Source organism: Notolepis coatsorum (genome assembly GCF_963971535.1).
Source record: "Notolepis coatsorum genome assembly, chromosome: 8".
Classification (NCBI taxonomy): domain Eukaryota; kingdom Metazoa; phylum Chordata; class Actinopteri; order Aulopiformes; family Paralepididae; genus Notolepis; species Notolepis coatsorum.
In genome coordinates this window covers 123,900,859-123,926,641 of record NC_140172.1, presented here as the reverse complement: position 1 = coordinate 123,926,641, position 25,783 = coordinate 123,900,859, and the positions used below count along the sequence as shown (strand labels likewise).

Sequence of the window (25,783 nt, the reverse complement as noted above, 5' to 3'; positions counted from 1 at the left end):
CATCTAAACATGTACAGGTACTTGGTAATAAAGAGATTCTACTTGGACTCAGCTTATACTTCTTCCATATGATGTGACATCTTTTCGATGTTGATTTAGCAGCGACATTTGTCCAGTGTGTCTATTGTCATTCGATTTCCACCACAAATGCTTTATTACGATGCAATTTTTCTCAATATATCGGATGAAATAAAACAAATAAAACATTTAAAGTGAACGTGCAATTGTATTGTAAATCTTTTTAGCAAAAGGAGATGCTTCGTTAGCCTAACCCTTCTGACTGAGGAACCCTGCGACACTTATTCGTATATTAAGCCAATGAAAGACTGGGTTCCAATGGGTCCATTGAGTATGGTTACATGGAGACCGCAATTAAGATTATCCATTCAGACTATCCAGGTCAAAGTTGTCTGAACATCGGAGAGGGCTAACTGTTTTGAGACTGCCTGCGGGTATAGCGGTGTACGTGTCACACGACATATAATCATCTAATTTGAGTAGATTAACCTTTATTTGTCATGTGTAGTTATGTTGCCCTCTTCTTTCATGTTCATTGATAAGCCTAAAAGCAGTACAAATTAATGTGTAGAGGCAACGCGGCCATCTGTGTGCCGGACGGAGAACGGTCTAGTAGCTCCATAGAGTGGAGCATGGCACTAACACCGCAACGGTTGAGGATTCCATTTCCACTGGGGGCCACCCATGCTCAACAGAAATGTGTGCGCACTGCGCACTCATGGTACTCTATAAGTCACTTTGGATAAAAGCATCCACTAAATGGCATATGTAATGTGAGAGTGGACACTTTACCTTAATTGGTACACATTGCCTTTCGGGTCCGTGGTTGAACGGCGTGCCTTTAGACTTTGCTGATGTCGTCAACTGTTTCTTCATACAGTGTATTGTCAAAATAGTAACGTATCCCAATCAAAACCTCAACCCGGTTACTCGATTCCAACTGAATTGTTTAAATAGTCAAGTTTTCCTTAATCCCCTTGGGGAGATCCAGGTGCCATAGCAGCATGGGGGAGGGGAGGTACAGACAGGGAAGAATTCTAGAAATAGTATAAATAGAAATTATAATAATAATAATAGAGTAGAACATAATAATAATAATAATAATAATAATAATAATAATAATAATAATAATAATAATAATAATAATAATAATAATAATAATAATAATAATAATAATAATAATAATAATAATAATAATAATAATAATAATAATAATAATAATAATAATAATAATAATAATAATAATAATAATAATAATAATAATAGTAGAATGGCAGTATATTATATCAATAATAATAATAATAATAATAATAATAATAATAATAATAATAATAATAATAATAATAATAATAATAATAATAATAATAATAATAATAATAATAATAATAATAATAATAATAATAATAATAATAATAATAATAATAATAATAATATACATTTGTATAGTTGTAGTAGCAGTAGCACACAGCACCAGAGTATGTGCAGTTAGTTTAGTAATTCAGTCCTAACAGTTCTCAAGTTCTCCAGCCGTTAATTCCCAAACTATTGGCAGCAGTCCATGCCCATGGTTGTGGAGCCTGATGGCTACTGGCACGAAGGACTGGCCATGAGGTGGTTTCAGTAGGAGTGGGGCTCAATTACTCCTATTGATGGGCTACCAGCCTGCCCTTGGCTCCGACCATCACCAGGACTCTAGCCTGTCTGAGGCAACAGGATTCGCCAGAGGAGATGTGTGTAACTCGTTTTCTCAGTCATTATCTGCTACAGGAGATGTATAACTCATTTTCTCAGTCATTCTCTGCTACATGATATGTATAACTTGTTTTCTCAGTCATCCTCTGCTACAGGAGATGTATAACTATGTTTTACATAATTAAAATGTTGTATGTTATTGTTAACTGAACCAAAGCTTTGGTATCCTTTATGAAACAGTTTTAATATCCTGTAACTCAAATGGTTTTTACTGCATATACATTATTACTGTGATTTTGGGAAGATATTACATACAAATAATTAAATAATCTAAATGTTGGCAATAAACTTTTATTTGTCCATTATGAGTCTTAAAATTTATGAATATAGGATGTATAGACACGGTTTGCAGGCTGGGGGGGGGGTGGGGCTCTGCAACCCTCGGGCAGACTGTGAGCTGAGGATTCCAGAATGGTCCGGCAGTATGTCATTGAACAGCAGCACTGACCTGAGACCTGCTTGTGCCTCAAAGGGGCCCATAATAAATGTTTACACCGCCTTAGTTCATTTGATATGCGATTGCAATTCTTCATTTTGATTAGAATCTCCCCATTGATTTGAAGCACTAGCAGATAGTTTACTGTATCTTTCAGATTGCTTTTGTGGAAAATAATGGAAATGGCCCAGGAATGACCCAGAATTTCATGAAATCTTTCAGCAGTTAAATCAGCTGCAGTGACATACACCTTGGGGGAGACTGAGCGCGTCACAAATAGGATTTTCTCAGATGAATCCCACTGGTGTTATGGCTAACACTAGCTATTCTTACCTCTGTACCTTCCGGTCTCTTCGCTTCAGCGGTTCGGGCTGCTTAATTCCCTTTCGATTCAGTCAACTCAGAATAAAAAAAACTGTTTATTTCTTCATGACCACAACATAAATGTATTCGTCAACAGGTTTATATAGGACCACCTTCTGATGTAGAAAGTCCTTTAACTCATTCAACGCCAGTCACGAGAAAAGTCGGGTTAACTCGCCAACCGTTCAGCGCCAATCACGAGAAAACTCGGGTTTTGGTAGCACTTTATAATAACACCCTGTTATAATACATTTATAAGGTATTTGTAGATAATGAACTAATCATGAACAAACCATTTATATACATTCATAAATGATTATTAAATCATATATAACTATATTTGTATACCATTTACAAAGTATTTACAACGCATTAGTGGATAATGAACTAATCATGAACAAACCATTTATATACATTCATAAATGATTATTAAAACATTTATAACTATATTTGTATAACATTTACAGATTAGTTCTACATTATTTATAACTCATTATCAACATTGTTTGTACTTGATTTGTTCATCATTAAATAATGTTGTTTAATGTGTAGTAACACATTTGTAGATGCTTTGAAAAATGGATATGAAAAAACGACTATACTATTGTCTCCATTTATTTTTCATGTTCAACAAATGATTTGTTAAGACATTCATAAAACATCTATAAATCATTTGCAGATGCTATCGTGGGGGCCAATCTAAAGTGAAGCCTATTCATCATTAACAAGTGTCTAATACAGTTAATTATTTGATTACTTTTTCATCACATGTTACAAATGTTGTAGGCAGCTTTCGGATACACCCTTCTTGGGTCTGAGCTATTAGAAATGGTGTAGTTTATTTTCCGGACCGATCTGAGCCATGCGGGCGGGTTTAAATACTCCGGCAGGACTTGCGTTCAAAACGTTACATCTGCGAGGCTGAAGATTCGATAATCAGGCGAAAAATGACAACGTGTTTAGTGTATTCCACTAAAGGGAATACGTCTTTTCCTGGGATTACTAAGAATCACCAAAACTATACTCATATTCAAAACAGTATAAAACGGAAATGTATGGATGAAAAACAATCTGTTTTGTGCATGTTGACTGGAAGCAACTCACTAACAATCAACGCGTGTATTAGACCCATAGCTATAATATAAGATATACTTTTAAGCACTCGCAAATCTCGCAGTCTCCCCATTGATTAAAGCGATGGCGTTCTAGCACCCTCTGGTGCATTAAGCGATGGCGCTGAATGAGTTAATGTGTTAACTAACTAATAATAATTTCCGCTTCTTCGGTATAAAGTTATTTGCAATTATACAACACATTAGAACGGTAACTTCACTTCTTTCTTAGAGAAGGGTGGGGTAGACTGCCCAGCCCTTCTGCAGAGTGTGAGGATTATTCTGCCCCATTTCTCACTCTGTTCTTTTTTTTCTCTTCTTTTTTTTTATTATTATTAATTTTTATTTACAGCTTATCAGGATAAATATTACATCTGACTGTACAAACAAATTGAGGGTTTTCAATCCCGATCTTCAATCAGAAAGTATGATTTTTCAATTTGGACAAATGCAGTCTTTGAGCAGTTTTGTCCCAAAATCCCACAATGTTGTCCTCCTCACCCGACCCGAGTTCTGTCATTCTGGTCTTTTGTAGATCTTTTCTTTATTCCCTTCTTTCATGGCTGCATATCTAGCCACTGTGAACAGGTAGTCACTCAATCTGTTCAAAAACTTTGCAATATCTGGATCTGCTTCACCTGAGCGCACAATAGGAGCAACACTGCGTTCTGCTCTGCGACAGACAGTCCGAGCCACGTGCAGAGCAGCGCTGCTCTTTCCTCCAGAAGGTAATATGAAGTTGATCAATGGTGAGAGTTCCTCTGAGAATGTATCAATCCAGCCCTCCAGGTCTGACACTGGCTGAGGGGTAAATTTGGTTTTCTTTATGTGACTGTCTCTTGCGGATGAACGAGGGGTAGCGATATTTGAGCCCACGTCTTGTAAAATACACTGTATCTTGTCTAGCTGATATGTGAACGTGTGGTCTTTATCAAAGCAGAACTCTCTGGCCAAGCCAATAGCCGATGACAGTTCATCTGTAGCTCCCAACGCCTCAAACACATGGTCTTCTTTTGGCCTCCTCTCTCCTGTGAATGTGCTTGAGAAACCTTTGTCTCCAGTTTTGGTGTATATTTTGGGCGTCCTGTTGCTGTCCCCTTCGGTGGCATAACTTCTGTTCACCAAACCAAATGCCTTCTTTGTCCAGTGCACGTTTAGACATTTGAATGTCCTTTGAATACAAAATAGATGCGAGGGTTTCGTAACCAGTGAAGCCATGTTTTTAGCATTCGCAATACACAGAGGTGAATTGAAACTGACTCACACTTCCGCTTTCGCGCCGTTAGCGCTAGCTACCCTGCTGTCTCTAAACTCAAACTCAAACTAGTAGTAACGTTACTGTAGCAGCCTACTCTAAAGTCTATACTACTTAACGCTATATCTAATGTTCAATCCCGCTTCTGACACCATGTTGAGTTATAATCATGAGATCTTAGGTTTGTTATAATCAAGAGACGATATGACACAGACGATAGCTTTCGAGTCCGTGCATCCTTTATTTAACTTCCCCCCGTCACACATCAAGGTTCCTACCGCACAAAGGTTCCTATACAAATATAACCTAATACTACAGAAATAAAATTTGACGTTGTAGTGCTGAGAGATGGGAGTCGGAGACGGTGGCTCGAGGCAGAGCGAATAGTATTTATTGAGTACACCTACACGATACAGTACGTTACTGGAAAGCTAAACAGAATTAAATAAGAATGTTCGATGTTCTAGAAGGTTCTACTATGACATCATCACCAACGTTCCAGAATGTACTACTATGACATCATCACAAACGTTCCAGAATGTTCGGGCAGTACTAAGGTTCTAGAATGTTCCTAACAATTGTACCGTGGGTGAATACGTTACTGGAAAGCTTAAATAAGAATGTTAGAGGTTCTAGAAGGTACTACTATGACATTATCACCAATGTTCCAGCATGTGCTACTATGACATCCTCACCAACGTTCCACAATGTTCGGGCAGGACTAAGGTTCTAGAATGGTCTGCCATGACATCATCACAAACGTTCCAGAATGTTCGGGCGGAACTGATGTTCTAGAATGTTCCTAACAATAGTTCCGTGGGTGAATTATGTACCATTACAATTACTACAATGCTTTATTTGTTTTAAAGGAGACGATTTAGAAATGGACAATGGTGAAAGGCATTGCGATTTCAAGCGAGGTGGACCGGCCGGAAACAACAATGACATAACCACTACACCTCCCTATAGTCTCGTCTCGCATGTTAAGAAAAACATTTGCCTACATAGGCTTAAGAGGTTAACACTTTCAGAGCCTGCCGTGTTTTCCTTTTTACCCCCTTGAATGCCCATCATCCACTTCAATGTTAGCGTTAATATCGCCTAATCTATGTTTTAAAGTTGTTGGTGTATGGTGAATGGTAAATGGTACATTTATATAGCAGCTTTTATCCAAAGCGCTTTACAATTGTATTACTCACATTCACCCATTCACACACCCACAGCGGAAGGCAACCATGCAAGGTGCCAACCTGCTCATCGGGAGCAATTTAGGGGTTAAGTGTCTTGCTCAAGGACACTTCAACTCACTCCCCATGAGGAGGAGCGGGAATCGAACCGGGAACCCTCTGATTACCAGTCGACCGATCTACCTCCTGAGCCACGGTCACCCCATACTCCTTTACAACATCAAGTCAAAGATCCACCCCCACAACCTCAACACACACTTCTCTCCTCTATGCCCCTTACACAACCTCAACACACTCTTCTCCTCTCTTACACAACCTCAACACACTCTTCTCCTCTCTTACACAACCTCAACACACTCTTCTACTCTCATACACAACCTCAACACACTCTTATCCTCTCTTACACAACCTCAACACACTCTTCTACTCTCATACACAACCTCAACACATTATTCTCCTCTCTTACACAACCTTAACACACTCTTCTCCTCTTATACAGAACCTCAACACATTCTTCTCATCTCTTACACAACCTCAACACACAAACCTCAACACGCTCTTCTCCTCTCTTACACAACCTCAACACGCTCTTTCCCCCGAGGGCCAACTTCACATTACCGGTTTATGATAAAACTTGACCGGAGACTAGTAATAGATTAAAGTCTGTGAATGAAGTGTCTGTCATGAAGTGTCTGTCTGTCTGTCTGTCTGTCTGTCTGTCTGTCTGTCTGTCTGTCTGTCTGTCTGTCTGTCTGTCTGTCTGTCTGTCTGTCTGTCTGTCTGTCTGTCTGTCTGTCTGTCTGTCTGTCTGTCTGTCTGTCTGCCTGCCTGCCTGCCTGCCTGCCTGCCTGCCTGCCTGCCTGCCTGCCTGCCTGCCTGCCTGCCTGCCTGCCTGTCTGTCTGTCTGTCTGTCTGTCTGTCTGTCTGTCTGTCTGTCTGTCTGTCTGTCTGTCTGTCTGTCTGTCTGTCTGTCTGTCTGTCTGTCTGTCTGTCTGTCTGTGTGTGTGTGTGTGTGTGTGTGTGTGTGTGTGTGTGTGTGTGTGTGTGTGTGTGTGTGTGTGTGTGTGTGTGTGTGTGTGTGTGTGTGTGTGTGTGTGTGTGTGTGTGTGTGTGTGTGTGTGTGTATGCATGTGTATATGTGTATATGTGTATATATCAAGACACGTGATTGTACTTGTGTGTTTGAATGTATGTGTCTGTGTTGTGTTGTATTGTATTGTATTGTATTGTATTGTATTGTATTGTATTGTATTGTGTTGTGTTGTGTTGTGTTGTGATGACACACGTGTTGGTGACCAGACTCGCACCACTGAGGCGACCCCCTGACTATTCAAGCTTCTCCATGCGTGGCCCCTGTATATCTATGGGACGCGGAAAGACGTCACTCATGCGTTGTAACTGTCCGAGTGTCAATAACCACAGCAAACGAGCATCAGCACTGTGAGGCTTCAGTGTACAGTAGCTTCACTTCAAATATAAACCATGTTCCATTTCCACAGCACGGTCCCCGAGATACTACGGGTCGGCCAGCTCAGTGAAAAATTAATATGTATCATATTAACATATATTTGCCTAGTTGGCTACATAATAGTATGTATGGTTTTATGATAAAATATCTAAAGATACAGCATAGATACATACTAAAGAGCAAAGGTAGATGTTAATTGCATGATGATAAGCTCTGTCCTTCTTTTAGTTAAGACCAAATTACTGAACGGGCCTATTGGGCAAATTTGGGGCCCCCAAATTCTGATCAAGTAAACCCTGCTGTTCCAAGGTAGGCCCAATAAGGTATCTAGTAAGTACTGTAGGTAACTCAAAACATTAATTGGAATGAACTTTGAAATGTCAGCTCTGTGCTGTATGATTAATGGATTGTGTATCCAATTGCATCTATGTCTGTAATTGACTGCTAACTACTGCAAACAGAGTCCCTAACCATTGTAGATTATTAAAAAAAAAACGATCAAATGAGCCATTAAAACTATCCTAAAAAGCTAAAAGACTAGGGCGGAGTATATATATATATATTTAAATTGTATTTTCTGTAATTGGTAATGTTTGTTAACACTGGAGTAAAATATATATATTTTAGCTTTTTACTACCGAGCAGTCCGGTAGAGAGAGAGAGAGAGAGAGAGAGAGAGGAAGAATGGGAGACAGAGTAGGGGAAGACATTCGGCAAGGAACGCCAGGTCCGGGAATCGAACCCGGGTCGGCCATGCTGCGACGCAGCACGGTACGTGGTTCGCCACTCTGGACACTGAGTAAAATGTTATGAACATTATTACTCAGCTGATAGATTTGTGCCCTTCCTAATGACTTGTCGTACAGAACTTGGATAAAAGCATCAGCTAAATGACTAAATGTAAATGTAAAATATTCCTATATTCTGGTGTGTTAAGAGAATTCCATGGAGCTTTGTTTTCCATCAAACCTTTCAAACAACACATTCATAGAAAACAAATCATACGCTGAGCCTTTACGTGAGAGTAGGACATTTCTTTAAGTGAGAGTAGGACATTTCTTTACGTGAGAGTAGGACATTTATTTACGTGAGAGCGGGACATTTCTTTAAGTGAGAGTAGGACATTTCTTTACGTGAGAGTAGGACGTTTCTTTACGTGAGAGTAGGACATTTCTTTAAGTGAGAGTAGGACATTTCTTTACGTGAGAGTAGGACATTTATTTACGTGAGAGCAGGACATTTCTTTAAGTGAGAGTAGGACATTTCTTTACGTGAGAGTAGGACATTTATTTACGTGAGAGTAGGACGTTTCTTTACGTGAGAGTAGGACATTTCTTTAAGTGAGAGTAGGACATTTTGTTACGTGAGTAGGACATTTATTTAAGTGAGAGTAGGACATTTCTTTACGTGAGAGTAGGACATTTCTTTAAGTGAGAGTAGGACATTTATTTACGTGAGAGTAGGACATTTCTTTACGTGAGAGTAGGACATTTCTTTAAGTGAGAGTAGGACATTTCTTTACGTGAGAGTAGGACATTTCTTTAAGTGAGATTAGGACATTTCTTTACGTGAGAGTAGGACATTTCTTTTGTCGAACTAACGCTGTCCACAAGCCTCTCAGTTAAAAGAATAATTTAGGTAGTCTGCTTGAGTTTGCTTGTTAGTACGCCAAGGCAGTTTTACAATGCTAAAGGCGGGGGTCATTATAGTTTGAGAGAAGTTCTCTTTTTACCTCCCACTGTGTGTTTCTCCATGTGAGGTTTGGCTTTGCAATTTAGGAATCTTCGCCCATTGTTTCTATAGAAACAATAGCTTAGCAACTGTCAAGTTGGGAGGATTGTGAAGCCAACACGGCTGTCACTGAATGACTCTGCCTGCTATCTCTGTCGAAACCCTGCAAGCTGGACACGTCAATGAAAGGGCTCGACATTAGCGGCACAAGGGCAGACCTACGCAATAAAGCAACGTTAATTTTCCCGATATCATCAGCAGAGATTGCTCCGTCCGTGTGTCTATTGATTGGTCAGGTCAGCCATTAACATTACAATGAGATGATTAGGTGATCTTTCTCTCACCCTCCCCATCATATACTCAGACTCTTTACGCCCCGCTATGCACACGCTGCTTGAGTCATGTGTCACAGATATCAACGGACCACTCGACCGGCGAGCCTGGTGCAGGTCCACCCACATGGTGCAGATCCACCCACATCCGTCTGGTGCAGGTCCACCCACATCAGGCTGGTGCGGGTCCACCCACATGGTGCAGGTCCACCCACATCAGTCTGGTGCAGGTCCACCCACATCAGGCTGGTGCGGGTCCACCCACATGGTGCAGGTCCACCCACATCAGTCTGGTGCAGATCCACCCACATCAGGCTGGTGCAGGTCCACCCACATGGTGCAGGTCCACCCACATCAGTCTGGTGCAGGTCCACCCACATCCGTCTGGTGCAGGTCCACCCACATCAGTCTGGTGCAGATCCACCCACATCAGGCTGGTGCAGGTCCACCCACATGGTGCAGGTCCACCCACATCAGTCTGGTTCAGATCCACCCACATCCGTCTGGTGCAGGTCCACCCACATGGTGCAGGTCCACCCACATCAGTCTGGTGCAGGTCCACCCACATGGTGCAGGTCCACCCACATCAGTCTGGTGCAGGTCCACCCACATCAGTCTGGTGCAGGTCCACCCACATGGTGCAGGTCCACCCACATCAGTCTGGTGCAGGTCCACCCACATCCGTCTGGTGCAGGTCCACCCACATGGTGCAGGTCCACCCACATCAGTCTGGTGCAGGTCCACCCACATGGTGCAGGTCCACCCACATCAGTCTGGTGCAGGTCCACCCACATGGTGCAGGTCCACCCACATGGTGCAGGTCCACCCACATGGTGCAGGTCCACCCACATCAGGCTGGTGCAGGTCCACCCACATGGTGCAGGTCCACCCACATGGTGCAGGTCCACCCACATCAGTCTGGTGCAGGTCCACCCACATGGTGCAGGTCCACCCACATGGTGCAGGTCCACCCACATGGTGCAGGTCCACCCACATGGTGCAGGTCCACCCACATGGTGCAGGTCCACCCACATGGTGCAGGTCCACCCACATCAGTCTGGTGCAGGTCCACCCACATCAGTCTGGTGCAGGTCCACCCACATGGTGCAGGTCCACCCACATGGTGCAGGTCCACCCACATCAGTCTGGTGCAGGTCCACCCACATCCGTCTGGTGCAGGTCCACCCACATGGTGCAGGTCCACCCACATCAGGCTGGTGCAGGTCCACCCACATGGTGCAGGTCCACCCACATGGTGCAGGTCCACCCACATGGTGCAGGTCCACCCACATCAGTCTGGTGCAGGTCCACCCACATGGTGCAGGTCCACCCACATGGTGCAGGTCCACCCACATGGTGCAGGTCCACCCACATGGTGCAGGTCCACCCACATCAGTCTGGTGCAGGTCCACCCACATGGTGCAGGTCCACCCACATGGTGCAGGTCCACCCACATGGTGCAGGTCCACCCACATGGTGCAGGTCCACCCACATGGTGCAGGTCCACCCACATCAGTCTGGTGCAGGTCCACCCACATGGTGCAGGTCCACCCACATGGTGCAGGTCCACCCACATGGTGCAGGTCCACCCACATGGTGCAGGTCCACCCACATGGTGCAGGTCCACCCACATGGTGCAGGTCCACCCACATGGTGCAGGTCCACCCACATGGTGCAGGTCCACCCACATCAGTCTGGTGCAGGTCCACCCACATGGTGCAGGTCCACCCACATGGTGCAGGTCCACCCACATCAGGCTGGTGCAGGTCCACCCACATGGTGCAGGTCCACCCACATCAGGCTGGTGCAGGTCCACCCACATGGTGCAGGTCCACCCACATCAGTCTGGTGCAGGTCCACCCACATCAGGCTGGTGCAGGTCCACCCACATGGTGCAGGTCCACCCACATCAGTCTGGTGCAGGTCCACCCACATGGTGCAGGTCCACCCACATCAGTCTGGTGCAGGTCCACCCACATGGTGCAGGTCCACCCACATGGTGCAGGTCCACCCACATGGTGCAGGTCCACCCACATGGTGCAGGTCCACCCACATGGTGCAGGTCCACCCACATCAGTCTGGTGCAGGTCCACCCACATGGTGCAGGTCCACCCACATGGTGCAGGTCCACCCACATGGTGCAGGTCCACCCACATGGTGCAGGTCCACCCACATGGTGCAGGTCCACCCACATGGTGCAGGGTCCACCCACATGGTGCAGGTCCACCCACATCAGTCTGGTGCAGATCCACCCACATCAGTCTGGTGCAGGTCCACCCACATGGTGCAGGTCCACCCACATCAGTCTGGTTGCAGGTCCACCCACATCAGTCTGGTGCAGGTCCACCCACATCAGTCTGGTGCAGGTCCACCCACATGGTGCAGGTCCACCCACATGGTGCAGGTCCACCCACATGGTGCAGGTCCACCCACATGGTGCAGGTCCACCCACATCAGGCTGGTGCAGGTCCACCCACATGGTGCAGGTCCACCCACATGGTGCAGGTCCACCCACATCAGTCTGGTGCAGGTGTAACGGAGTACCGCATGTCTATCCACAGTCACGATGGACTTGATTGATTGATTGATTGAAAAGTGTATTAACAGATTGCAGAATGGGTACAGTACAGTACAGCTCAATACACACAATTGTTAAGGGGGATGCAGACCAGAGAAAGACTTTCGTTCTTGTTTACATCAGGGTCCCCCATTTTCAATTCATCATAACATATGAGACATACATGCCATACAGATAGACAGTACCGCTACATCTATACATTTATGACATATCAGATTTGCAAATACAGTACTGTTTGTGATACAAAAAGTGTCCAGAAAAAGAGTGTATATACATTTTGACGTAGAAACTGTACATTAGAGGAGGTTGGGTGGGTGGGGTGGGGTTGGGGTGGGTGGGGGGGCTGTACATTGGAGGGTGTGGGGGGGGGGGGGGGGGGGTTGGGTAGGGGGGGGGGGGTGGGGGGCACTGTACATTGGAATATTGACAAAGCCATACTTGGTCATTTACTGTACAACTGGGTTAGGACATTTGTAGGGGCCAGTTTTCGAATTGCAGTCTCCCGTAGGTGTTCTTTGAGAGTGTTTTTGAAAGTGGGTAGTGATTCACATTCTTTACAGCTTTGGGTAGGGGCGTTCCACATTGATGTGGCATAATTGCGAAACGTGTTTAGTCCCTTGTTTGAGCCGAATCTGGGTTTAACATGATTTGTGGAGCTCCCTCTGGTGTTGTGATCGTGGTATTCACTGACCTTTGGGAAGTATTTGACATGTACATGGGTACCTGGTCGTCGTAGTGTATCTTGTAGACCAGGCCCATTGCAAGTTGCTGTACTCTGTCGTCTACTCTAAGCCATCCTAGGTTGTCAAAGTGGGCAGGGGTGAGGTGGGTTCTAGGAGTCAGGTCAAGCAGTAGTCTGACTAGCTTGTTTTGAGATGTTTGTGTATAGTGAAGTGGCTGTGGACGTTAAGCGGTACTGCAAGTAAACTCACTCCCCAGAGGCATCCAGACCCATTACCAAGGGGGTGAGTTCACCTCTTGGTATAGTGGTCTGTGATGCCGCCCACGGCGTGGGAGACAGGGGTTCAACTCCCACTCGGGGCATGTCAAATAAGATCGGTTACACAGGCAGGTACACCCACATCAGGAATTGTTTGGCGAGTGTTGCTGGGAAATAAGATTGAAGGAGAACTACTACATACACAGATCTAATTTTAAAGCTCTCAGGTCCGAAGCGAGAGAAAGAGACAGAGACAGAGAGAGGGAGACAGCTGAACACACAGAGAGAAAGAGGGAGACAGAGGGACAGAGAGAGAGAGAGAGAGAGAGAGAGAGAGAGAGAGAGAGAGAGAGAGAGAGTACGTGATTTGTCCCCTTTTGATTTATCATAATTATGGTATGCAATAATCTCTCTCGCTTTTCCACCGACATCCATTATGCTGTATGGCAGTCGTTCCAGTGCAGTCTCAATATATTTACCATGCAGGAGTCTCATCAGTGATATCTTGATCTGCTAGACTCGCGATGAGGAGTGGAGGGGAGGGGGGGAGGGGGAGGGGGGAGGGGGGAGGGGGGAGGGGGGGGGGGGTGTTGGAGTGTGCTTAGTTCTAAAATGGAGGTCTCTGAATTCCAAGCACCTTCTGGAGCGATCAATAAGCTCCTCTTGACCTTTGTGAGCATCAATAATTGTATTTCTACCTTTTCGGAAGCAAGATAAGAAGTTCAGTTCATCCTCGGGCAGGAGTATTGTTCTTCCCTATGGGAAAACTGCAGGGTATTCAAGTGCTATGGGGGGCTCAGTGAAGGGGAAAAGCAATGGAGAGTAGGGCTCGGGCGATGTCCACCAACGTCTACCGAATTGGCATGTCTACAGTGAAACATCACGCTGGACGATGATACAACCGTTAGGGGGTGGGGGGGTGGGAGGTCTTATGTACAACTCCTATAAATGGTGCATTCATATATATCTTTTTTTATTCAAACTGACTGACTTTGAAGGCTGCTACATCCTTGTCTAGAGTGTCATGAGCTCATTGAAAGACACAATTGGCAATCTGGCAGTGGTCCTTGTTGCCTACTCTACTCTACAGCTTTTCAGGCCACCTGCCCTGGGTTTGCTATTGGTATTCAGTGTGAGTCTCTTGCCTGTATGTCTATCTGTGAGTCATGTGGTATGGACCCACCGCTGCACTAGATACATGACCTTCCCTCCGACACCATCTCTCTCTCTCTCTCTATCTCTCTCTCTCTCTGCACCCCACCATCCCTCCCCTCTCTCTCTCACATGCACACACATAAAACATATTCTAGGCCTGATCCCTATAGGTCTACCATGATATGTCCCTACATATACAATATCTACCTCTGTCTGCCTCCAAGGCTTGGGATCTGACCTTCGACCTCAGGAATAGATGGGCCGGGTGTCTGGGTAGTGTAGAGGTCTGAGCACTCACCTATACCACCGCAGAGACCCGGGTTTTTTTCCCGGCAGCGGTACCTCCGGCTTGGTCTGTCATCACTACGAACACAATTGGGGAGTGTTTGCGGGTGGGAAGCCGGTGGGGTATGATTCCTGGTCATTACCCTAGCGACTCCTACTGGTCGGTCGGGGCGCCTGTTCAGCAGGGAGGGGATCTGGGGGAGATAGCGTGAACCTCTCTGCGCGTTACGCTCTCCCACTGAAAACTCCTCACTCTCAAGTGAAAATAAATGGTGGGGAATTGACATAATGACAAAATAAACATTCTGAATGGACTGTCTGCATTTCCTGTCCAAGCAACGTCATTCCACTGAAATTGTCTACCTGCCTCGCTCAAGGGACTACTATGTAGCACCTAATGTAGATTGCTATGTCCTATAATACTATTACTCAGTGGAAAACCACTTATTAGCATCCTGATCGGGGGGGAGGATGAGAATTTGTAACAGAGACTAGTAGTATCCTGACCAGGGGGGGGGGGGGGGGGGGGGGGGGGAAGGAACGCATCTGTAACAGACACTAGCATCCTGACCAGGGGGGGGGGGGGGGGGGGTGACCTGTAACAGACACTAGCATCCTGATCAGAGAGGGATACAAACCTGTAACAGACACTAGCATCCAGACTGGGGGAGTGAGAACATGTAACAGGACACTAGCATCCAGTCTGGGGGCTGTACTTGTACAAGAACATCAAGCATAAACATTGATTCCATTCCCGTGGTGCTGCTAGCATTGTTTGTGCTACAGAAACAGGATGAAGATGCATTGCATGGTTGAACATTCACTTACTTATTCTGGTGATTCATGTGTACTCTATTGAATAAATGAATAATTCATGTATTTGTTGCTTCTATTCTCTGTCACAGAGGTGTGCCAAAAGAGGTGAGATTAAACTCACTGCACCCTCCTTTAATGGCCTCAGCTTCTATGCCAGTTCAAAGTTTGTACCTCAGCACGATCCTCTTCCCTATTTTCCGCGTGTTTCCTATTATAGCTAACAGATACTATAATTATAGAGTCGGCCCAAAGGATGAAACAGGTGGGCAGGTGGGAGATGTTCCAACAAACATCAAAAGCATCCTACCATAATGGGTAATAGGGCTCTGTTGGGGACGCAGCTCTTTGTTACACGTCCCCATTATCCTCCTCCCGCTACTAACCCTGCCTGCATCTAAAGGAAGTGCACAGGGCGGGTCCTTCCCTTTCACCAAAGTAAGTGGCAGACAGAGAGAGAGACAGATGAGGAGGTCGCAGCGAGGAGAGAACGTGCTCCTGTTCTCTCCCAGCAGCTGCTATCCTGAGGATGACACTAGAGTTATACAGAGGAAGGAGAGGAGATCAAAGGAGGCGCACCATTGCACACAGATGTGTTCTCCTCGCCCAGCGAGTGTCCACTAGGTCAGGTGCTAACACGTCCTCCTGTGCGCTAGGTAGGGTTTTCGCTGTAGATGGTCCAAAGCACAAGAAAATGAAATAATTTGATCAGAGAAACAGGGCCGCGACATGCTTTGATTTGTCGCTTATTTTGGTGGAGAGAGATGTCATCGTGGAAGGATGGATGGTAGCTGGATTCTCCAGAGCACATGAGGAGGAGGAGGTTAGGTCGGTGTTGTGTGGTGGTGATGGGTGTTCTATCTCTGGTGGTCAGTGTGTTCACTCAGAGTCTGCTTCTGGAGTACAGAGCCACTTGGTTGCCGGTCGCCGTCGGTTGTGTGATAGTAAAGGGTTAACCTTCTGTCGTGTGGCAGTGAAAGGGTTAACCGGCTGTCGCGTGGCAGTGAAAGGGTTAACCTTATGTGTATTGTCGCAGTGAAAGGATTAACCGTTTTGGTAGTGTGGCAGTGAAAGGGTTCAAATGCTGTGGGGTTATTGTACTGCCTCCCATTGTCTTTGTACTGTATAGTACAGGGGTGGCCAACCCGCGGCTCGCGAGCCGCATACGGCTATTTGCCCGTCAATGTGCGGCTCTTCCATCCATACAAAAGAAAAATATATATATATATATATAATATTTTTATTTTGTATTTTTTTTTTTTTTTATGTCACTCATTCCATAAGGACGTAGAATAAACATTTACTAATTTTTAATGGTTCATTTGCATGTTCTTGGTATCTGAATCTAGGGACATATATGGATCAGTGTCAGAATTAGTGTATGTTACTAGGCTTGAGTAAATTGTAATGAACCAAAGGAGAATATCAATTCTATTTAAAAAAGAATGTTTATCTTTGACTGTGAATAACACCATGCTAAAATTGACCAGACCTGAAAAATCGAAGCAAATGAATAAAGGGAAGATGATTAAACAGAAGGTTTTGTAGATACAGTACTGAATTCTGCCATCTTTTTTATAATGTAAATTTCTCCACCATTTTTCATCGTATTGCAACACCGTTTTTTGCAAGACGTTCACAGAAAGGTAGAGAAACTAACTGCGTTCTGTTTTATGGCAATAACGTTCAGGTTTGTGGGAGATAATCCCAAAAAATAAGAGAAATAAAAAAGTAAATCCAGAAGTCAGATGATTGACAGGGGCTGGTGTGAGCTGGGTAGGGTAGTTTTTCGAAATTCGAAAGCCCTGAGTCTCTTCCTTCAAAAGACTACACTCACTTTTGGCTGTACCACTTCCTCCTGTCAATATGCGCCGGTTTTACGACTCAATGCCCTGAGATTTCTATAATCTTATATTTCACTAATAACAGTTAAAATAATTGGTAAACAAACGTAATGCTGAAAATATACACTTTTACTGTATATCTCGGGCTTAAGAGGTTAACCCTGTGAGGCCCAAATTAAAAAGACATTAGCAACTTTAGAGGCCAGAGGGTGAGACCTATAAACACATGAAGGATGCCGTGACTGAAAAAAAAGTTTGAGAAACGCTGGTATATGGTGTGTCTCTTTGTGGTACCACAGTAATTTCTGTGGCTCTTAGTCTCTGACTGGTTGGCCACCCCTGGTATAGTACATGTGCACTTTGTTACTTCACTGGGGATTCATGTCTGGTGAAGGTCCCATCAACCAAAGGGTTTTAAATCAGATTTAAAGTAGCCTTTTAAGAGACAGAGGGTCAGACTTCTTCCCCTTTGGGGGCGGTCGGGTGGCGTAGCGGAGATTGCGCTTGTCACCAATGCAAGAGGCTGTGGTCTCGACTCCCGGAGTCAGCATTGCCCTGCGGCTTGGGCCGGTCGTCATACTAACTCGTTTGGCTGAGTTAGGGGGAGGGAAGTCGTGGGTGGTAATCTGGCGTTGTGGACAGGTCAGGTCTGGGCGCCTGCTCAGCGAAAGGCAGGAAATGGTGAAGGCAGCGTGACCTCCCACGCGTTACGCTTCACCAATGAGAGTCCTCGCTGCCAGGTGAAAAAAGAGCCACTGGCTGTCTCCACATGTGTCGGAGGAAGCATGTGGTGGACTTCAGGGTTCCCTTGTACCGACCAGTAGGAGGAACATGCGCACAACAACCAGGTAGGGGAGGGGGGGAATTGACATAACGACTAAATTGGGATGGGGAGAAAAAATTCAAAAAATCAGGCGGAGAACAAGAGGAATAAAAAAAAAAAAAAGACTTCTTCCCCTTTGGGTTGTTGTATGATTAAATGTTTATGGTTGTAGATGAGATGGTTGTATTGCAGTGAATGCTGCAGACACTACAGTAGCCTCCTGACTGGGGGAGTGATAACCTGTAACAGACACTAGCCTCCTGACTGGGGAGGGGGGCTTAGAACCTGTAACAGACACTAGCCTCCTGACTGGGGGAGTGAGAACCTGTAACAGACACTAGCCTCCTGACTGGGGGAGTGAGAACCTGTAACAGACACTAGCATCCAGACTGGGGGAGTGAGAACCTGTAACAGACACTAGCATCCAGACTGGGGGAGTGAGAACCTGTAACAGACACTAGCATCCAGACTGGGGGAGTGAGAACCTGTAACAGACACTAGCCTCCTGACTGGGGGAGTGAGAACCTGTAACAGACACTAGCCTCCTGACTGGGGGAGTGAGAACCTGTAACAGACACTAGCCTCTTGACTGGGGGAGTGAGAACCTGTAACAGACACTAGCATCCAGACTGGGGGCTGTACTGTACTTGTACTGAACATCAACCATAAACATTGATTTACAGTCCATTCCCGTGGTGCTGCTAGCATTGTTTGTGCTACAGAAACAGGATGAAGATGCATTGCATGTTTGAACGTTCACTTACTTATTCTGGTGATTCATGTGTACTCTATTGAATATGAATAATAATGAATAATTCATGTATTTGTTGCTTCTATTCTCTGTCACAGAGGTGTGCCAAAAGAGGTGAGATTAAACTCACTGCACCCTCCTTTAATGGCCTCAGATTCTATGCCAGTTCAAAGTTTGTACCTCAGCACGATCCTCTTCCCTATTTTACGTGTGTCCTATTATACGGAGTCGGCCCAAAGGATGAAACAGGTGGGCAGGTGGGAGATGTTCCAACAAACATCAAAAGCATCCTACCATAATGGGTAATAGGGCTCTGTTGGGGACGCAGCTCTTTGTTACACGTCCCCATTATCCTCCTCCCGCTACTAACCCTGCCTGCATCTAAAGGAAGTGCACAGGGCGGGTCCTTCCCTTTCGCCAAAGTAAGTGGCAGACAGAGAGAGAGACAGATGAGGAGGTTGCAGCGAGGAGAGAACGTGCTCCTGTTCTCTCCCAGCAGCTGCTATCCTGAGGATGACACTAGAGTTATACAGAGGAAGGAGAGGAGATCAAAGGAGGCGCACCATTGCACACAGATGTGTTCTCCTCGCCCAGCGAGTGTCCACTAGGTCAGGTGCTAACACGTCCCCCCGTGCGCTAGGTAGGGTTTTTGCTATAGATGGTAAAGTAAGAATTTGATCAGAGAAACAGGGCCGCAAGATGCTTCGATTTGTCGCTTCTTTTGGTGGAGAGAGAGGTCATCGTGGAAGGATGGATGGTAGCTGGATTCTCCAGAGCACATGAGAAAGGTGTTGTTTGGTGGTGATGGGTGTTCTATCTCTGGTGGTCAGTGTGTTCATTCAGAGTCTGCTTCTGGAGTACAGAGACACTTAATTGCATCTGTAGCTTTCAAATACTTTGGGGTTGTTTTACTGCCTCTCGTTGTCTTTGTACTGTATAGTACATGTGTACTTTGTTACTTCACTGGGGCTTCATGTCCGGTGAAGGTCCCACCAACCACATCAGGATAAAGTTAGCTTTTTAACAGATAAGACAGTTGGACTTCATCCCCTTTGGGTTGTTTTATGATAAAATGTAAAAAAAAAAAAAAAGTGTAGACGAAATGATTGTATTGCAGTGAGTACTACTGCAAACACTACAACCGTCCATACTGTACACACCAATGTAAGACTGGCACTGGCCAAGGAAGGGTCATCACGTCACAATACCAGCGTTCAATGCTCAGCTTGGTGTCAGACTTCGGTACCAGTTCTATTGAAGTCTGTATTTAAATGCAAAATATACAAGCTATCTGAGGAAATATACAATCATCAACCAATAATATCAAACGTTAGCTAGTTACTGTAGCAATGCAACAAAGTGCAGGCGATTCTGACATCTGAGGTAATAAACTGTTAAAATGGTCATAAACGAGGAGATGGTTGATGCCGTTCAACTCAATGTCGGCAGAACTGAACGTTTCCACACTTGGCATCAATGTCAGTTGACGCGCTGCACTGTGACGTAATGACTGGCACTGGCCAGGGAGGGTTGCCTAACATATTGTGGAACGCAGGAAGAAAACAAGAGAGAAGAGGTTGTGATGCTGTGAACAGTCTATCTGTTAGGGTTGCGGTAGCCTGAACCCAATAGCAGAAACACAGGGAGAGAGAGAGGATTTTTAGGATATTTATTCCAAAGGTACCATGCGTCAATAGTACAATAGGGAATGTGAAGAATGTGGTACAGGAGGAGCACTCTTCGTTCTCCTCGGAAACGTCTGGGCGGGCGGCGTCTCAATAGACAGGCGTAGGCCGGCAGCGGGTTATCCTAGGTTGGCTAGTTACAGTAACACTCCGACGAAGGACGACAGGATCCGTGAGGTGTATATCGGGGCTGCTGATGAGCGGATTCCTCTCAGCTGCGCCGATTGACGCCAGTTGACAGCGTGTGAAGAATGTGGCAGGAAACTGCCCATATAAGGGCACGGAAGGACGGGGACAGCGGTAGGCCCGGGCCGTGATTGTGACAAAATCGTCAATGAAAGGAAGATGCTCTTTGGTAGGGGGGTTAACAATAAAATAAAATAAAAAATCGAGTACACCAAGCCAAGGCACCTTTAAGATCAAAGAATACTGTCTTTATTGATGCCAGATCAATACAGGCATTTTCACCTGCCTTGGTCTTCTAGTTTTCTTGAGATTATATTGTGGAAAGCATTTAAATGTTGAATCTGTGATGCAAATTTGATTAAAAAGAAAATAAATGTGATTAGTTCATAATTAAACCTCTCAATTTACACAGTCAATAAGCGAAAAGGAGCAGGGAGAAGAAAATAGTATTTTTGCCCCTTACTCAAAACAATAAAATAAACAATAGAAATAGATGTTCTGTCAATTACAATTATTTAACAATCAATACTTAGAATAACACAAGAACAATTTTAAATAATTGAGTCACACGGAAAGCTGTTATTCCTCAACTTCATATAGTCTAATTGTGCTTTCTATTTTCTTGAACTGAAAGATATTTCAGAAAGAGTTAGGTATTGACATGTGTTTACATTTTTGGTTTTGGACCAATGTGTAGGTTGTGAGTTTAGTAACTTGTTATATTGATAATTTCTCCAGTCCTCTCTTGACAGAGCCTGTGGTCAGCTATATCAACCCCTCCCCCCGATCCCCACTCAACCCCACACACATCAGACCAAAACAAAAAATGTAAGCAAAGTGCAATACCAAGTGGGGTCCTTTTGCCACAAGCTTGCGGTTTTACAGCTTTACAGATTCTACCTTTAAGGATGCATGAACTATGATTTTGATTATTTAGAATGAGCACCATGTACACTCAACTACACATATGTGGAACACACACATCATCTCTATACCAAGTAAGTCCATCTTTGATATTATGATATTGATAGATAACTTATTACATATTAATATGATATTGTAAGGAAGGGGTAGGACCAGATAAGCTTTACTTCTGTCTGTCCCTTCTTGAACAAAACAATTGTCTTGAAGTATGCTGAAATTGAGTCAACCACTCAACCACTAAATTCCATGCAACCGCGTGTGTACTAGAGTATACACAGTCAACCACTAACTTCCATGCAACCGTGTGTGTAATAGAGTCTACACGATCAACCACTAAATTCCATGCGGTTCTCAACTGGTCTAGCCTCGGGACCCAACATTTCCCTTAGTCATTAAGTTGCGACCCACATTTTTTAACCACTATGATTTATTAAAAAAAAATATTTTGCAGTAATACACAATCTTTCACGCACTGTTAAAAACATGAAATAAACAGAAAAAAGTGCAACAAAAGTGCAACTAGGGCTAAAAACCCAATGAAATAAAATAATAATAATAATAATAAATAATATTATGCTTCTTAGCAGACTTCTTAGCTTAACATCCCAGGGAACTAATGGGATAACTGGGGATGTTGTTTGCTCCTGACAAGAGTCTCAAAGTCTGGGGTGATGGTAGACAAAGCAACTCTGAGGTCATGCTCAATGTCCAATCTGTTCCTCTGCTTTGTCTTCAGCTGGACCAGTGCTGAGAAGCCACTTTCACAAAGATAGGTAGTTTTTTTTATTATTATTATTATTATTATTATTTATTTTTTTACACACATCCGCGACCCACTCAAAATGGCCCCGCGACCCACTTTTGGGTCGCGACCCACCAGTTGAGAAACACTGTATAGAGTATACACGATCAACCGCTAACTTCCACGCAACCGCGTGTGTACTAGAGTAACTATACACGATCAACCACTAACTTCCACGCAACCGTGTGTGTACTAACTAGAGTATACACGATCAACCACTGAATGATGTGCTTGTTCCAGGAGCATCTCCTGTCAAATGCCAGTGATGGGCGTCTGTGCGGCCCGAGGCATCAGCTGCATGACGCTGGCTTCAGGGGACGTTCCTCCAGGCCTTTGCCTTAGTTACTCGAGGAAAAATAAGGCTTTAATCCGGACGAACATAACCAGAACTCAAGCCCAAACACAGAGGGTACTAGACCAAGAATGTGTGTGTGTGTGTGTGTGTGTGTGTGTGTGTGTGTGTGTGTGTGTGTGTGTGTGTGTGTGTGTGTGTGTGTGTGTGTGTGTGTGTGCGTGCGTGCGTGCGTGCATGTGTGTGTGTGCGTGCGTGCGTGCGTGTGTAGACTTTCTCCAGAAGCCCTTCTGTACTGCCAATGCAAATACATGCAAATGTTGAAATACATGCACATTCTCTCATGTCCCATCAACACCGTCTGCGGGAGCACAAGAACAACAACGTGAACAACAGCCTTTGGGTACGGCTGCCAGAAATACTCCAGTGTGTAATCATTCCCTGACATCACGCCGTGACTCACATCACAGCGAGTAAAACCAAAACAACAGCGGCCAACACCACGGCAGAAAGCACCGATGCACATGGGGGAGAGCACTATTAAGCAGCTGAAAGCCATGGCACACCGTGCACAACTCCAGTGGTGAACAGGGTTAACCAAAAAAATACAATGACATATCATATAGATGATCGTGGGACAACCGAAATCATCTCACCATCCATTTTAGCATTTTTTTTGTGTGCCAATTGCATCATGAATGTCAAGAGTGCCTTTACTAGATGGTAAAACAGCCCTGAGATCCTCCACAAACTGAGCCGCAGTTCCCAAAAACAATCACTAGGGGGTGATCTTGTATGAAGCAAAACCTTACCCCCACTGCCATTATCCACACTCCTCAAGCTCCATCCATAACTGCCATTTCTAGTAAAGTTCCCTGCTACTTAAAAAAAAACGGTGATCAAATCTAACATGTGGTGTTGTTGTTGTTATTATTATCATTATCATTATTATTATTATTATTATTATTATTATTATTATTATTATTATTATTATTATTATTATTATTATTATTATTATTATTATTATTATTATTATTATTATTATTATTATCATTGTTATTATTCCTCTACCTGAACCAGTGGGCCTAAGTGAATGTGATATGCCATTGTAGCTCATTTAGCTGCAGACCTACTTCTAAGACAATGAGATGTATTGCAGCTCCCTGGTGATCTTCAAGAGATTTGATCACTGCAGAATCATTGTGACAGGATTCAGGGAGTGATGCATGTGTCAACAAAGCAAAATGATCACCCGAATCCATTGTAATTGTGTGTGGCGTGATGAATAAGAAGGTGTCCAGGCGTGACTTGTTTGTTATAATCCTCTGACAGGTTCCACTGATAATCCTAAAAACCTCAAACAAAGCAACATGGCCCTCGCAGGCCTGAACACCGACAAAGCCAAAATCGTTGCACGTCATCTAAAAGAAAATAATGGTTTGACATGCATTGCATTGACCAGGAGGGCTATCCCGTGTTCTCCCATGTGGTGGTATAGCATAGGTGGGGATTTCCCCCAGCCGGATTTATGCATAGCAAGCATTATGAGACTAGAATGGCCACTAATCATCCGGGGAGAGGTGATAATGGAGTACTTACCATATTGACTTCTGACACCATGTCAATGCTGGCTATGTCTATGTTCATCCCCACTCCCACCGGAGGACCTGGGGAGGGACAAAGCAAAACTACGGTTCAGCAATTGAAAACAGCATAAGATAGCCTATATAGGCCAAAACTATGTTCCATATAACAAGGTTATTAACGAGTTTTGGGGTAATATTGTGTCTGTGAGTATATGGGCACCACTCATGAACTCAGCTATTGTCAGTCGGGATAACACGTTACACTGCATGTAATGTTATTTCGGGTTAAGGAACAGATGCGCACAGCTGCGCTGGTGAAGTGGCGATCGAGCGTTTCCTAAAAAGTCCCGTCACATACAATCAGCATTATCCGACTAATAAGGCGACTACTAACAGCTGAAATATAAAACAAAAATTGCCTAACCGTGAATGATGGACACAGGGTATGTGGTCAATATTCCAGTAGAAAATGCTTTTTGAGAGTATGGTCTTCATTTCAGTGCATTCTAGTGTTATTTAGCCAACTGGTCAATAGAGCTATAGCCCTAATGTGCCTGCTAATTAGTCACTTTAGCACATGTGGGGCGTTCTGGCCCCGACTGGTTTAAAAGGCATGTCACCTGAATAAGAAGCAGGATGGGGAGGGGGGGGTGTCCCATTTTCAATTCCGACTAAACGAAAGCCTTACAGGGGTGATGATCAGCGATGATCAGAGAGCGAGAGCAGTTTTGTTTTGTGTTACACGAGTTGACAAATACACAAAGTCAATCAGGAGTTGGCGATATAAACGAGATCAGTTTACCTCCGAAATCTGGCCTCAGGCGAATATCATAACCTTTCAGCAATCTATCCACGGTTTCTTTCACAATAGACATATTGCTCGGGTCATTGACAGTGACACTGTGGAAGGAGATAGACAAAAGGAAGAACACACACTTAAGATACAAGGCGTTCTTAAATAAAAACATGAAGTGGCCAAGTGTTTCCTACAGCCATGCAAAGTAAAGCAGCTGTACCCAGCCTCCGACCCCCGCCGCTTACCTTATTTGCGCGCACACCACGATCACGATCAGGGGGAGCGACCACACGCCGAAACACCTCGTTGTCCTTATTCTAAACACCGCCATAGTTGTGTTATGATTTGGGGGATTTGTTTTCTTCCCCCAGTGAAGACAGACGAGATCCAACTTATTCTGGCCAGTGCAGTAATTCCAATGTCGGGCGCATGCGCATACTCGACCACAACATCAAGGAGCAGCGCGGCTGATGCTGAGGCTGAGGATGCTGCTGCTGCTGCTGCTGCGGTGGTGCTCGAGTTGTTTCCCAGCCACAGTGGATTTAAAGGGGAAAGAGGAGCAGGCGTACAGTAGTGGGTTACTTACAAGTTATACTCGGCGGAGGTCTCCCCCCATTCGTGATTTCTGTAATAAACCCCAAATTGTATGTTCCACCAACCCAACGCATC

General features: G+C 44.6%; 2 protein-coding genes across 3 annotated transcripts in view; both read right to left on the bottom strand.

Annotated features, from left to right (window-relative positions):
• Nucleotides 1-25,445, bottom strand: part of gabrb2b (gamma-aminobutyric acid type A receptor subunit beta2b) — a gene marked incomplete at both ends in the record, with an annotated part of 205,764 nt that extends 180,319 nt beyond the window's left edge. The window contains 3 exons of one of the 2 annotated variants that reach the window (XM_084319785.1): nt 24,332-24,399; nt 25,121-25,218; nt 25,360-25,445. In XM_084319785.1, the coding sequence (XP_084175911.1) occupies nt 24,332-24,399; nt 25,121-25,218; nt 25,360-25,445 (252 nt within the window). Of the gene's footprint in view, nt 1-24,331; nt 24,400-25,120; nt 25,219-25,359 lie in introns of those variants that run through there. The other variant, XM_084319786.1, reaches the window with a different exon arrangement.
• On the bottom strand, nt 4,027-4,920 carry LOC311233257 (corrinoid adenosyltransferase MMAB-like). Its single transcript, XM_084320194.1, has one exon. The coding sequence runs from the start codon at nt 4,897-4,899 to the stop codon at nt 4,198-4,200; it is 702 nt and encodes a 233-aa protein (XP_084176320.1). The 5' UTR covers nt 4,900-4,920; the 3' UTR covers nt 4,027-4,197.
• Nucleotides 25,446-25,783: the final 338 nt, after the last annotated feature.